This window comes from Phacochoerus africanus, chromosome 3 (assembly GCF_016906955.1).
Source record: "Phacochoerus africanus isolate WHEZ1 chromosome 3, ROS_Pafr_v1, whole genome shotgun sequence".
In the NCBI taxonomy this organism is placed as follows: domain Eukaryota; kingdom Metazoa; phylum Chordata; class Mammalia; order Artiodactyla; family Suidae; genus Phacochoerus; species Phacochoerus africanus.
The window spans coordinates 10,320,560-10,335,925 of record NC_062546.1 but is presented as its reverse complement, the minus strand read 5'-3'; the positions used below and the strand labels follow the sequence as shown (position 1 = coordinate 10,335,925).

Sequence of the window (15,366 nt, the reverse complement as noted above, 5' to 3'; positions counted from 1 at the left end):
TTTCCTCTTTTTAAAAGGAAAGGAGAGTAAGAATTTGATTTTTTTAATAAATGGATGGACAGATCAACTTTTTCACTTGAGAGTTCCTTTGCGAGAGTGTCCTTTCTTCTCCTGCATTTGACGTCAGCCAACACGCGAAGGAAGGGCTCACGCACGTAAACTTGAGGACCTGATTCCTGAGGGATTCCTGACTCCTGATTCCATCTTCGCTTTGGAATTCATTCGCAGTCCTGAACATGATCTGCCCCCGTCACTTCTCTGACCACACTTCCTAGAACGACCCCCTTGCTCACTCCGCTCCAGTCACACCTGCAGCATGTTTTCACCGTCTCTCGGATGTACACAACACACCCCTGCCTTGAAATGTTTGCACTTTCAACTTGCTGTCTCTGGAAGGTTCTTCCCCAATCACCTGCCTGGCTGCCTTTCTCACTTCTTGCAGCTTTCTAGGCAGATGCCACCTGTCCTCAGAGAGGCTTCTTTACCCCTCACAGCTAAAACAGCAGTACCCACTCTGCGTCCATCTGGCTGGCTGGCCAGGTCTCTCCTTCTCGTTCCCCTTTATTTTGCTCTATCCTGCTTAGCTCATCTCCAAAGAACTTCCTACTTTCAGATACACTGCATGTAGCTCTATCGGTTCCTCTGTCTCTCATCTCTTCCCCACAAGAATGGAAGCCCAGGAGGGAGGAGCACTCCTTGGTGCATGCTGTAAGCCCAGGGCAGGGGACAGAAGACAGGACTCAGCCAGAGGTGCTTGGGATGGGTGGGTGGATGGATGGATGGATGGATGGGAGGGAGGGAGGGAGAAGATATGGATACAGATGTATCTCAATGCATCTTGACACACACACATCTCTTGCTGGCTCTGCAGGTCCATATCTACATCCTCTTCTGCATCTACAGTGAGAAATGGGACAGGCTGAGGGTTTAACCACAATGATATACTCGAATGCTCACAGCAACCTTCTGAGGGAAGAAGTACTAGAATTATTCATCCTCGGGCAGGGAAACGAATGCCTAGAACAAAGTCAGGTCAAGGGCATGTGCTGATGTAGATCTGAAGCCTCGAGACCTGGTCTGACCGGCTCCAGAGCCTCATCTCTCAGCCCCTGCAGCCCACCCCCGCCTCCCCGGATTCTTCAGGAAGGGTTGCAGGAAAGAATCAAGACCCTCTCCAGATGCCTTTCCGGGGCAGGGTGAGAAATAGGTCCCAGCCAGCACCAGGGACCATCTCCTCGGCCTCGCCTTGGCAGCGTGGGCTGAAGAGGCCGGCCCTCCTCCTGGGTGAGTCAGCCTGAGCTCCTGGCGTTCCTCCCAGAGCCCGAGAACTGGGCAGGGGGCCAACGCTCTCCGTGCCAGGGCCGCAGACCTCCCCATCCGGGAGCCAGGGCTGCAGCCACAAGAGGCCCAAGGCTCAAACCTAACCCTGCCCTCCTGGCCGGCCCGGGCCTCCAGGTCCAGCACCCTGTCCCATCTGCCCTGGAGTCACAATGAAACCTGTCCCTTGAAGAGCAACCATGAACTTGCCAACATTTACGGAGCCCGCTGTGGACCAGTCACACCGAGACACTTTATGTCGACCATGCAGCCCCACAACTTGCAATGACCCAGCCCCAGGATGGTCTTTCCCCAGCCCAGGCTCAGCCCAGGCCCTCTGTCTCCAGGGCCCCGCCAGCCAGTGTGGTTCTAAAGCGCTGCCAGTTAAGAGCACATATTAAAAGGACCTCTCTGCAGAAGCTGCTAATTTCTCCCACATGGGCTGGGCTATTAATCCTTTCTTTCAATAGGGGAGTTTTGTGTGGCTTCCTAATTGAGCTGCCACAAATGGAGATTTATTAGCAGTGAAAACAGCAGCCACACCACCCAGAAGAACAGGTCCAGGCTTTTAAGATCTGCCTTTGATGAGTTTGGGGGGCACGTGGGGGCTTTCGGTCCCGGGGATGGGTGGGGAGGCAGCAAGAGCCATCCCTCCCATTTTGCAGGTGGAAAGCCTGAGTCATCGCGCCTGGGCAAACTGGCCAATGGCTCCCAGCCAGCCAGGCCGGGGACTGGACGTGGCCGTGAGCTCTCAGCGCTGGGCGGGAGGCTGGCCTGAAGCTGCTCTGTGAATCACTGTGCATGGCTGTGAACACGACTCGGCTATTTCCTGTAGCAACCTCGTTGCTTCTCCCTCCAAAGCCTCACAGACTCAAGCACCCCACGGACTCTCCCTTTGCCAAATCGGCATTTCCCGCCCTTTCTCTTTCCCTGAAAGAAAACCATCTTTTCTAATGAACATTTAAAGAGAGAGGACGAAAGAGTCCAGTCTGGCTTCCAGTCAGCTTTTACCTGGACTCCAGTCTTGTCCAGTCCAGTGCGGGGACTTCAGCATCACTGGATCACTGGGCAGAGGGGGCCAGGGATTAACTGCAGACCCGAGAGCCCCACCCCAGACCCACTGAACTCAACTCTGCAGCTTAAGCAGGAATCCAGGTGATCCGTGTGCACCATCCAGCCCGAGACGCACTTCTTAGTGCTGGTTTACAGTCGAATCCTCTGGCCCTGATCCTAGCACAGTGTTTCTTAGACCGGGCACTCTTGACATCTGGGCAGGGTAACTCCTTGCGGGGGTGGGGAGGGGGGGGGGTCCTGTGCTCGGAGGATGTTGAACAGTATCCCTGGCCTCCACCCACCACGTGCCAGTGGCACCTCCCCCACGTGACAACCCAAACTGCCTCTAGACAGAGCTGGATGTCCCCTGGGGAAAAAATGGCCACAATCGTCCAAGGCTGAGAATCACCGTTCTAGAGATTCTGACTTCAGTGGTCTGCAGGGTGGACCCCAGCATAGTTTTTTTTCCCAACAATCCTTGCTGATTCCAGTGGCCAAACCACGTTTGACCCAAGGCGCCATCATGCTAGGATAATGCAGGACCAGGGGACCACAGTGTCCCCTCTTTACTGCCGCTCGAGCCCTGGGGTCAGAAAGTCATGGTTTCAAGTCCTGCCTCTGCCAATTCCTTGCTGTGTGACCCTGGGCAAGGCCCTTCACCTCTCTGAGTCACCCGTGCCTCCTCTGTAAAATCCTAAGACGACCTGCCCTGGCAGGTAAGCAGCACAAGAGATGCTGCGTGTAAACGTGTGCACGTGGGTGGAAAACACGTGGTGAAATATGTTATCAAGCACCCGAAGGTCCATCGACGGATGGATGAACAAAACGTGGTCTATCTATACAGAAATATTAGTCACACTGCCACACGCTCCACATGGACGAAGCTCAAAAACATGATGCTAAGTGAAAGAAGCCCGACAGAAAAGGGCACATATTGTCTGATCCCATTGATACGACGTGTCCAGGACTGGCTAATACAGAGGCAGAAAGCAGGCTGGGGGTTGCTGGGGGCTGGGGAGGGACCCGGCTCACGGGTTTCTTTTGGAGGGGGCGAAAAAGTTCTGAAACTAGACAGTGGTGCTGAGTGCACAACATTGTAAGTGCACTTGATGCCACTGAGTTGTGTGCTTTAAAATGGTCAATCGTGTGCCTCGTACCACAATTTTTAAAAATCTATCTCATATAAGACAAAAAAACAGCTAGCAGGTGCCTGACACATGGTAACCATGCCAGCAACTCGTCTTTCCCATTGTTAATTTGCAAAATGCTGCTCTTGCCTTCTCGCTGGGTCATTTTCAAAGTGTCCTTTTCATCTGTTATCTGGCTGACACCAGAGCCCTCCCAGGTAATCAAGGAAGACACTGCTGGTGCCGTTTTGCAGACAGAACGACAGGTGTTTGGAACCTGGCTTCGTGGAGGGGCAGCTCTGGCCTGTGGGAGGCCGCCGTGCTGGACAGTCCTCGGCCCCAGCTCAAGTCCCCCCAGGGTGACCCTTGCCCAGGGCTCCCCAGCTCTAAACCTCACTTTTCCCATCAGAAAAATGGGGCTGTTCACAGACCCACTGCACAGGCTGCTGTGAGGACTACGTGGGAGACAGCGCGTTAGGCTTGATAGATATTGGCCAGTATGGTGACAGCAAGAGCTGGCGTTCCTGGAGCAGCTGCCCCATGCTCAGTACCACTGCTGTCCCGTCTTCGATATTTCACCAAGTCCGTGTGGCCCACATCCACGTGTTTACACACATTACTGATCTTGTCCCTGCTGTTCTTGATGGATCCCGAACCGTAACCCAGGTTTCCTGGTCCCGACTCCCAGTATTTTTCAAAGGGAGGTTTCCAGGTCACCTGCGGCCAAATCACCTAGCGGGGCAGGGGGGAGCTTAATGAAAATGCAGCTGCCCAGGCCACACCCCAACCCACAGCCCCAGAAGCTCCTAGAGGAGGAGGCTGGATATTTGCATTTTGACAATCTTTCCAGGTGATTTGTTACACGCAGTCTGTTTGTGAGCCAAGTCCCACACTCAGAGGCCACCTGAGGCCAAGGGGACCTCCTCCAGGGGGGTGCCCAGCCTCCTCAGAGAGCCCAGAGGCAAAGCAAATGGATCCAATTAGCCTCTGAAAGAGGAACTGAAGAGAGGCAAACAGCAACCAAAATTACCCTCCTGGGGTCCACTTCCCTCTCGCTCTCTGATGCAACCTCCAACACCCATGGCCACCAATTGGGGTGACACGGCCAGCACCTAGGGGAGGATGCCCCACCAACCCACTGGGCCTCCCAGGCCTGCAGCCCCCACTGCATCCCACTCAGCTCTTTAACCCTCCGAGGGTCCAGGCCCTACAAACCCCACACCCTGCAGCACTCTAACCAAAGCCGGGCCACCATCCCGAGGCCATCCTCGGCCTGCTCTCACCTGGGGTGGGATCTACTCCCCCTGCCCCCACATAAGCATGGAGGTGGCCCTCAAAGCCAGGCGACTCCTCCAGGCTTCCCTCCTGCCCCCGGAATCCGGCACTTCATAAAGTGGCTCGGGGCTCCTAGGTTTTATGAGCTCTGAATCACCGGGGCGCTGTTGGTTTAGCCTGCGCCGGTGTTTATTTTCACTAGCGACGGTGGCTGATGGCGAGCAGAGCCCGGTGGCAAAGGGAAATTCACACCTCGAGGGGGTCCTCCAGGTCAGCCTGGAGAGGGGACATTACCGCCCACCTGTCTGCCACATGCCTGTCATGGGGCGCCTGGCCGAGAACCACGATCTCCCCAAGAACCTCAGGACGGAGGCGGGAGGGGCCGGTTGGGCGAACTGGGCTGTGCAGAGTGGGTGGGTTTCGCTAATAAGAGCGGATCGTTAGAGCGGCCACAGAGAGCGCCTTGGACTCCAGCACTGCCAGTGCACACTTGTGCTGACATGACAGAACTCACATGTGAGAGGCAATTGATGGTCACGGGTCAAAGGATGCTGCCACATGACTGGCTGCGTTTGAAGCCCAGCTCAGTGAGACCTAGCTCTGGGGCCTTGGGCAAATCACTTGCTCTCTTTGCGCCTCTGTTTTCTCACCTAGAGAATGGGACTTAGTCGTGGTGCTCAAACTCGGAAGGCTGGCTGCAGAGTAACTGAGCTAATGCACCAGGAAGTGTGCGGCACCTCAGCAGGGCTCCGGGCAGGTGGGTTGTGTTTATTTTTATTGCTAAACCTCATGAGACCACAAGGCAGGAGTTATTTCCATTTTGAAGTGGAGGGTGCGGAGTTTCCCAGAGGAGAAGTCACGTGCTCACAGCCACGTAAGGCGGACAGGCTGAACTTGAACCCAGACTGTGGGATTCCCCTACCCAGAGGGGCCCCTTTTGAGTAACACAGGGAAGGACCCAGGGAAAGCCTCCAGCCAGCCTGGGGAAGGAGGGGCCCTCCTGTCTGTCTCGTTCTGGCCCATGCACCGACCACCCCTGGCCGCCGCGCCCCAGCTGCTGTAACCCTTCTTGTCTGCACACCGGGCCCCTGTCCTTGGCTGTGAACCTGGCCGGCCTGAGCCTGGCTTGGCCCAGAGTGTGGTGCTGACTCAGGCCTTGCCCCGGGGGGGCGGCGGGGGATGTGAGCAGGGCCAGCAGACTGGCCCCTGAGGCCCCCTCAGCCCCCCACCCTGGCCACAGCTGGGTCTTCCTGGGGAAGAGGGAGGGTGGGACAGAAGAACCCAATTCTCCCTGAGAACGGGCTTCCTATCTGTAAGGGACCTGTCCACATTCGCAGCACAGGCACGGGGTGGGGTGTGTGCGGAACCAGGGTCCACGGTGCTTGAGGCCACCTTCTCTCTCTGGACCCCACGGAAAATGGAGCAGTGACAGCAGCCCTGCAAGACTGCAAGCCCCTCCTGTCCAATCCGCGCAGTCTGGAGCCGCAGGAGGATAATTAGGGTACCTCTCCAATGGACTAGCCCCTCGAAAGCCTCCAGCAAACAAGGCCCCTCCAGGGATCTCCTCTAACTAATGAGCTCCCAGGTCACTGGGGGGCCAGGCAGCCTGGACAGAGAAGAGGACGTGGGTTTAATGCCCAGCTCTGGCCCTTCCCTTGTCAGCAAGGTGACTAGCAAAGCATTCAGTCCTTCTGAAGTTCAACCTGCTAGACAGAAGCCCAGAGTCTTTAGGATATGTCTTGAGGTTATGAGGAGGATAAAAGCGAGTGACATGACAGCGGGCAGCACCCAGTAGCTCTTCGATAAAGGGCATTTGGCCTTCACCACTGCTGCAGAACCAGCTCAGTCACAGGCCATGATCACATGGCTGGGACCATATCCATCAGAGGAGAAGCCACCCCAATCCTGGGCTCCCCCAAATCCAGCTTTCCTGTAACTGCCAACCCACAGCACTGGTCAGATAATCATCTAAGTTCTTTCTTAGCAGCAGGGCACGCTGCTTGCTGCCAGCTGACCTGAAACAATCAGTGTTTGTAAAACTCCCACACAGACCTCCTGCTGCCTGGGCTGGGAGCTCTCGGCTGTGACAGAGTGGCAGCCAGAGGTATGTGACATCTGCTTTGCAAGGCTACAAGGAGGCCCATGGGTGGGAAAGGATGAGACACACCACAAGAGAGGTACTGAGGCTATTCTACTGCACCGACGTGGGTACCATGACCTTCCCCATTTTATAGAGGAGAAAACTGAGGCCCAGCACGCTCAGTCACGTCCCTGGGACTAAAGAGCTCATAAGTGGCAGAGGCAGGAAGGTGAACCCAGGCCCCCAGTCCTAACCGTCACTCGAACCTGCTGCTTTCCATCATGTCAGTTTCTGACATTTCTCAAGTGCAGTCCCTTGCTTCCTGCCTAAAAGCCACCTTGGAGAGCAAGGGCTGACAAAGGCTGGCTTACTTGCCCTCTGCCAGGTGCCCAAATTTCACCCAAGATTTAGCCCTACAGCATCTCGAGAAAAACAATCCACGGCTGAGCGGTGGGAGGGCGCCTCAGCCTCTAAGGGTCCCTGAGCTGGTCTCTCTGCAGTTTATAGGAGATGATGTCACCCGTTGGGGTTCTGGTTCAAATGAACCTGTCACTGGTGAGGGGGCTCAACCTTGGTGTCTGGCAGGCGGGGGATGTCACAGCTGGCGTGACCCTTTCTTCGCTGTGTGACCACAGGCAATTAGTTGAATGTCTCTATGCTTCAGTTTGCCCATCTATAAAATGGGAACAGATGCTGAGTCCATGGTGTCCTTACGATGACTCAGCAGCCACAGAGAAAGTGACAGATAATTGCTCCTTTTCCCTCACCTCGTCCCAGCCTGTCCCCCTCATCTCCTTGCTTCCTTCCTTTGGTCTTCAAGCATTTATTAGCATCACTCTGTGCCAGACACTGTGCCAAATGAATTTCAAAATATAAATCACAACATGCCAGGCCCTTACCTAGAACTGAAGGCTTCCTACTTCCCTTAGAATAAAAGCCAAAGTCTCCAGCTTCCTCTCAGACCTCATCCCCGACACCTCTCCCCGCCCCGTCACTCTGCACAGCCTCCTTGGCTGCCTTTCCGCTGCCTGAAGACAGCAAGCTTATCCCTGCCTCAGGGCCTTTGCACGTGCCCTACCCTCCGGCTGGGCCACCCTCCCCCGTCACTCAGGTCCAGGTTAACATGCCATCTCTTCAGGGAGCTCTTCCCTGAGCAGCAGGACCAAGGCTGCTGCTCCCCCAGCCCCCAGCCACCAACACATGGTCCTTGTGACTTTCATCACGACACCTGGCTCTGTTTGAAACGAGGTCTTTGCCTGCTTGGTGACTGTGGGTTTTCCTCACTGGAACGTGACCTCCATGATGGCCAAGACTTTGGTTCATCGCTGAATCCCCAGTTCCTCACCTCCAAAATGCACGCCAAATAGATTTGCAATTGAAAGAATGAACGCGAAGGAGCCTGGGAACTTCCATATGCCGTGGGTGCGGCCCAAAAAAGACCAATAAAAAAAAAGTTTCTGAAAGAGAAGAGAAGATCTCTGCTACCTTCAGATAGGTGGCAAATTCTTGTGGGAATGTAAAGAGAAATAGCCCCAAAGGAAAAGAAAAGAATAAACTTCATCCAAATAAAATACTGATGCTCATAATAAAAAATTGGGAACATAACCAGGCAAGACACAGACTGGCAGAAAATAGTCATGATACATAAATCTGACAATGGATTTGTATCCACAGGCATAAGGAACCACTGCACAATCCGGACAGAACTCTACTTAAAAGAGACACGTGCACCCGCATGTTCATTGCAGCACTATTCACAATAGCCAAGACATGGAAACAACCCAAATGCCCATCGACAGAGGATTGGATTCGGAAGATGTGGTATATATACACAATGGAATACTACTCAGCCATAAAAAAGAATGACATAATGCCATTTGCAGCAACATGGATGGAAATAGAGAATCTCATACTGAGTGAAATGAGCCAGAAAGACAAAGACAAATACCATATGATATCACTTATAACTGGAGTCTAATATCCAGCACAAATGAACATCTCCTCAGAAAAGAAAATCATGGACTTGGAGAAGAGACTTGTGGCTGCCTGATGGGAGGGGGAGGGGGAGAGGGAGGGAGTGGGAGGGATCGGGAGCTTGGGCTTATCAGACACAACTTAGAATAGATTTACAAGGAGATCCTGCTGAATAGCATTGAGAACTTTGTCTAGATACTCATGTTGCAACAGAAAAAAGGGTGGGGGAAGAAATGTAATTGTAATGTATACATGTAAGGATAACCTGACCCCCTTGCTATACAGTGGGAAAATAAAAAAAATTATATATATATAAAAAAAAAGAACCACTGCACAGAAATACAAGTAACAATAGAAAACAGGCAATATCTTTGAACACTTCACCTGAGAAGACATATGTCAGCCAATAAGCATAGAGGTTAGGGCTCAGCATCATTAGTCTGCAGGGAAATGCAAATTATGGGTTACACACAATGAGATACAATTTTACACCCACCAGAATGGCTACAATTAAAAAGACTGACAAACGAGTTCCCTTGTGATGCAGTGGGTTAAGGATCTGGTGTCATCACTACAGCTTGGGTCACTGCTGTGGTGGCCCAGGAACTTGTACAAGCCATGGGTGCAACCAAATAAATTAATTAAACTAAAAAAATAATAAAATCACTGACAAAGCCAAATACTGATGAGCATATGGAGTGAGTAGGATTCTCATTCACTTTTTTTTTTCTTTTTAGGGCTTCCCTGCCTCGTACGGAGGTTCCCAGGCTCAGGGTCGAATAAGAGCTGTAGCCACTGGTCTACACCACAGCCAGAGCAATGCCAGATCTGAGCTGCATCTGTGACCTACACCACAGCTCATGGCAACACGGGCTCCTTAACCCACCGAGCAAGGCCAGGGATCGAACCCGGATCTTCATGGATACTAGTTGGGTTCTTAACCCCCTGAGCAATAACAGGAACTCCTTATCCGCTCTTCACAGAGTGTAAAATGATTCAGAAAATACACAAATCGGAACGTGTATTTTCCCCAGCGATTCCGTCCCCAGGTATTTACTCAAAAGACATCAGAGCATCTGTCCACCAAACGCCTTGAAGGAGAATGTTCAGAGCAGCCTTATTCAGGATCTCCAAACCTCGGAAACAACCCGAATGTCTATCCATGGGAAAGAAACAATTGAATACTGCTCAGCAATGAAAAAAGAAAAAAAAGAATGAAGCACCGATCATGCCCTAACAGTGATGGCTCTCGGAAATGTCCTACTGAGGAAAACAAACCAGACACAAACGAGTCCGTGCTGTGCTATTCCCCACCATGAAGTTCTAGAACAGGGAAAGCAAGCTCATCTCTGGTGACAGAAAGCAGCCCAGGGCTTGCCTGTGGGGGGGCTGGGGCGGGGGCACCACTCGAGGGCCACACGGACTCTCAGGACTCAAGGAAAACACCCAAAACACCCCGAATCGTCTTCTGCTGCTCACGAGGGCGCAGGCAACTGTCCAAGCAGCAGAACGGAAGACTTGCCGTCTAATTTACTGTGCCTGCATCACACTTCAGTAAAACACATTTATGTCACGAAGTGGGTGAGACTGACAAGAGCACGTGAGAAATTCCATGGTTGAGTCCACACCTCATACCCGCGCCCCCACTTCCAGCAAAACGAGCAAAGTGAATTTACACTCCGTGCCCCGAGCAGGCCTGGCTCGGTGGTAAATTGCTCGAGATGGTTCCTGAAATGTGATGAGCAGAGGGGCCCCTCGCAGGGCAGGGAGAAAACCCACAGGAGGTTCTCGCTGGATACGTCCGTTCCAGCTCATCGCTGCCCTCCTCTCCCGCTGCACAGCCTGCGGAGGCTGGTTTTCACGCTGTCATTTTTTTCAGCAGAAGTTCTAGAGACAGTTGCTATGTGCCAGGCCCTGACTAACACCCGCTGGTCCCTAACCTTCCCTGAGACAGGCTGACAAGCAAGGTGGGCGGTCAGGGCACAGGGAGAGGCACATGTAGCTAAGACCAGGAACCAGTGCTCTGGGTGGAGGTGACAGCAGAGGCAAAGCCTAGGAATCAGAGGCAGATCGGACCGGGGAACTGAGGGCCAGAGAGGGGAGTGCAGTCGAGAAGTGCAGCCACGGGGAGCAGGGCAGTGGGTAGAAGAGCACCCCCACCAAGACTTCTCGTCCACCCAGAACCTCAGGTGACCTCACTCACCATCGGGGTCTTCGGCGACATAAATAAGGATGCAGATAGTCACCCTGGATGAGAATGCACCCTACAGGCAGGGGGAGTGTCCTGAGAAGAGACCCACAGGGCACACAGAGGAAGCCCCGGGGCGATGGGGACAGAGAGTGCAGCGTTGCATCTCCAAGCCAAGGAACACTGGGGATCAACGGCCACCCCCAGAGGCCAGGAGAGAGGCTGCAACAGAGCCTCCAGAGCGAACTAAGCCGACACCTGCCTCCAGATCAGAGAGAACCCGTTGCCATTGCTGTAAGGCTCCCAGGTGGGGGCTGGTTATGCCAGCCCTGGAAAACTCGCGCAAGGACGCCAGGGCTCCACCACCACAGGGAACTTGGCGTTGAACTTGGAGTGGACGCTGAGCACTCTGGGGAAAGGAGAACTGTCCCGTTTCAAGGGGGCCGCCTGAAACTGCCACTGTGTGGACGTTTCTTGTTGGGCAAGATGAGGGCGCTGCCTTCCGGCCTCTCCCATGTGCTCGGACAAGTGGGAGGCAGGTGATCTGCCTGGAGCAGGGCAGGTGTAGCGGCCTCTAGAGCTGGGACTACTGCAGAAGATTCGAAATAATCTCTGCCGAGATTAAGGGAGGGAACTCAGAGTAGCTCCGTGGCAACACTGAAGAAATAGTGGAAACAGAAGCCCAGGAGTCTTGACCCCTGGCACACCGGCCTGTAAATAAACATAAGGAATCTGCATTCCAGCAAGTAACTCCTTTTCCAAGAGGGAGCTCCAGCGGCTCGTGCAAGATTTTTCTACTAGATTCTAAGAATTCTCCCTTGATCTCTGAGGCATCGGATGAAAGATGCTTCCAAGGTAAATAAGTTAGCCTTGGAAATAAGTACCAGCCCAACGAGTGTTTTTCTCACCCACTCACCTTCCCCCACGGGTATACCCTAAGTCACTTAGTCCAACAACTATTTGTCATACGCACACCGTGTCAATGCATATTAGAGACTAATTTGTTTCTGGACTATTTCCCTAAGGACCACACAAACAGTAAGTCCATCAGTCCATAAATATTTACAGAACAGCCAGGCACTGATCCAGGAAAAGAGAACAAAGAAGGAGATTAAAATGACAGAAGCATCTGTCTTCCCTCTGTGAGAGGGAAAGTGGCCCTTTGGCAGCTCGGCTTGGTACTGCAAGAAGGGCTGGTGGCATAGAAACCAAAAGAAGGTGTTTCACGGAACTGGAAGGCTGCAGACCCTGTCCGTGCTGCCTACCAAGTAAAAATGAGTGAATCACTTTACCGAGAACGTCTCGGTTTCCTTATCTGTCAGAGCACAGCAGTTGAATCAGCCAAACACTTTTTTAAAAGAATCCAAAAAACAAAAAAATGAAAAAACCCACTCTGTCTGTTCAATGTGCCAACAACTTTATAACGCCCCGAGGATCTTGCTGGCGAGGCACGCAGTTCGGTGATGCTCCCTAGTCTCAGACTGACGCGAGCTAAAGATGGGGAGGGACCCAAAGATGGGGAGGAAGTGCGGATGGTCCCCCCCGGAGGCCTCCTGCACCCCACCTGACTCCAAACCGCAGCCCCATCCTGGAGACTGAGTCATTTGCCAGAAAGAAGAGACCGTATCTTCTCAAAATCCCCCAAATCACGGAGGAAGAGCCCGAGGTTCCTTCCCCAAACATCTTGAGATGCTCAAAACCAAGGCCAGGGCGGGGCAGCCACCACGACTAGCGCTTGGGGGCCGGGGTGGGGTCTGCCGGGTAGAGGAGGGGAATTCCAGTGTTTCTGAGCTGATGTTTTCTCAAACCCTTGGGTGTCCTCGCTGTCTGCCACTGGGTCCTCTGCCTCCACCATCAGAGCACAACCTCACCACCACACCGGCCTGATCCGCATCCTGACTCACCAGCTGGAAGACATCACAGGCTTCCTTCATCCTTTTCCAAAGACCAATTGAGACCAAGATCTGACTTCTCTCCCCACAAGGGTCCGCCCTCTCCCCCTGCTGCCTGAGCGCCAGCCTTCCTGAACCCTCTCTGCCTAAAATACTCACCCTTTCCCTCTCCTCATTAGTGTCTGATGAAGGTACCTCTGATGAATCCGAGCCACGTGCAGTTCCCAGCTGATCCACAGAGTATTTTTGAATTTGTTCCCACTTTTTAAAAATCAGGAGATGATTGGTTCATCTTGAAAAATCAGAAGATTTGGAATTCCCTTCATGGCGCAGCGGAAACAAATCTGACTAGAATCCATGAGGATGCGGGTTTGATCCCTGGCCTCGCTCAGTGGATTAAGGATCTGGGGTTGCTGGGAGCTGTGGTGTAGGTTGCAGACATGACTCGGATCCTGTGTTGCTGTGGCTGTGGTGTAGGCCGGCAGCTGCAGCTCTGATTAGACTCCTAGCCTGGGAACTTCCATATGCCGTGAGTGCAGCCCTAAAAAGAGAAAGAAGGAAGGAAGGAAGGAGAGGGAAGAAGGAAGGAAAGAAAGAGAGAGAGAGAGAAAGAAAGAAGAGGAAAGGAAAGAAAAGGAAAGGAAAGGAGGAGTTCCCGTCGTGGCGCAGTGGTTAACGAATCCGACTAGGAACCATGAGGTTGCGGGTTCTGTCCCTGCCCTTGCTCAGTGGGTTAACAATCCGGCGTTGCCATGAGCTGTGGTATAGGTTGCAGACGCGGCTCGGATCCCGCGTTGCTGTGGCTCTGGTGTAGGCCGGTGGCTGCAGCTCCGATTCGACCCCTAGCCTGGGAACCTCCATATGCCGAGGGAGCGGCCCAAGAAATAGCAAAAAGCCAAAAAAAAAAAAAAGGAAAGGAAAGGAAAGGAAAGAAGGTTTGGCCACACTGGGTCTACACTGCCACACAGAAACACTGGCTGCATTTGAGTAACTGCCTCCCGGTCTCGTCTCCACCACCTCCTGCTGCTGCCTGCCCACCCGCTTCACTCATATCCACGACCTCCCTACATGTCCAGTATAAAGGGGGGGGGACCTGAAATGAAACTGCATATGAAATATGATCTTAACAACATGAAAAAAAATTCTTAGAGGAAAGAGACTCAAAATAATATTAACAGCTTTTGTTTCTGAAGCAATGCTTACTTCTTTCCTTCTTTATGCCTTTAAAACTGACTTCTGAACTCTCAAAAGCTGAACAGACCATCAGCTTTGTCATGTCGCACTGCAAGATCCCACAACAAACTTGCCCAAACTCCCTAAGAGTGAGCAAAGCAGCTTCTTTTGAAGCCTGGGAGAGCCGAGCAAGGTCTCTGCTCAGAGCCCTTCCAAATGCCTCTCCATACGAGACTCTGAAAATCTTCGGCATCTTTGTTTGGGTATCTTTATCTCCACCAGATATCATCTTGGTGAGGACAGAGGAAACATCCTGCTCACCTGCAGACCCGCAGCCCCGCACCCGACACTGAGCGGATTCTCAATAAACCCCCGGGGATGGGCTGGGGATGATGGGGACGCGTGGGTCCTGCATGCCAAAGCTCCTGTTCAAATCCCAGCCCTGCTGGGACAAATTACCCAACCCTTCATCTCTCTCCTGCCTCTTCTGTAAAAGGGGCATCATGACACCAGCGATTGCCAAGGACTGCTGAATGGTTAATGAGCACTTAGCCCAGTGACTGGTGGAGTCACAGTTCTGTAAGCAAGGGCCACCACGACAGTATGATTATTCTATTGAAAGAAGAGAGGAGAAAATAAAAGAAGGACCTTAAATACCGTGAGCTCAACGCAACTCCATCTACCCTGTTGGAGACCAACACAGCATTCACACATTTCAAACCTCCTCAGCTAAGCTGTAGGCTACTTATTAGCCACATTATTTTTTACATTAAACCCTCCACAGGTAAAATGAAGCAGAGTGAAACCCTTAAATGTGCTCTGGCCCTGGCCTCTCTGGTCAGCTTGGGCTCACTATTGATCCCTGGGGGTCCTGCCCATTCTTGCTGGGTGCTTTGCCCAGGCTACCTCGCCCAGGCTAGAAGGTCACGTTGGGTGCACCTGCCAAGACGGACGGCGCCCAGAAGCCAACTTACAGCACTCAATGGGGTTAGAGGCCGTCTGCAGGGAGATGATCCTTCCGCTGGCCTCTGGAATGTGCACCCGGAAAACCAGCCTCACGCGCGTGTTCTTTCTCCCAATGTCGGTCTCGCCTTTCCGCAGCTCGATGTCCGCGTTCCTCAGCTTCAGGATCCCCGCGCAGTCGATGCTGCCAGAAAGCGGGGGACCCATTTACAACCCACCATCTCGGGGAACGGGAAAGGTCAGCCACAGGACCGGCCCAGTCAGAGGACCGAAATAATTCCACCGCCAGCCCCGCGCTGGGGTGGGGGTGGGGGGACTGCAATT

General features: G+C 53.0%; 1 protein-coding gene across 6 annotated transcripts in view; it reads right to left on the bottom strand.

The window, feature by feature from the left end:
- Window positions 1–15,366, bottom strand: part of NFATC2 (nuclear factor of activated T cells 2) — a 164,360-nt gene that overhangs the window by 64,295 nt on the left and 84,699 nt on the right. For all 6 annotated transcript variants that reach the window (XM_047770859.1, XM_047770856.1, XM_047770855.1 and 3 more), the window contains exon 5: window positions 15,054–15,226. In XM_047770859.1, coding sequence (XP_047626815.1) covers window positions 15,054–15,226 — 173 coding nt within the window. The remainder of the gene's footprint in view (window positions 1–15,053; window positions 15,227–15,366) is intronic.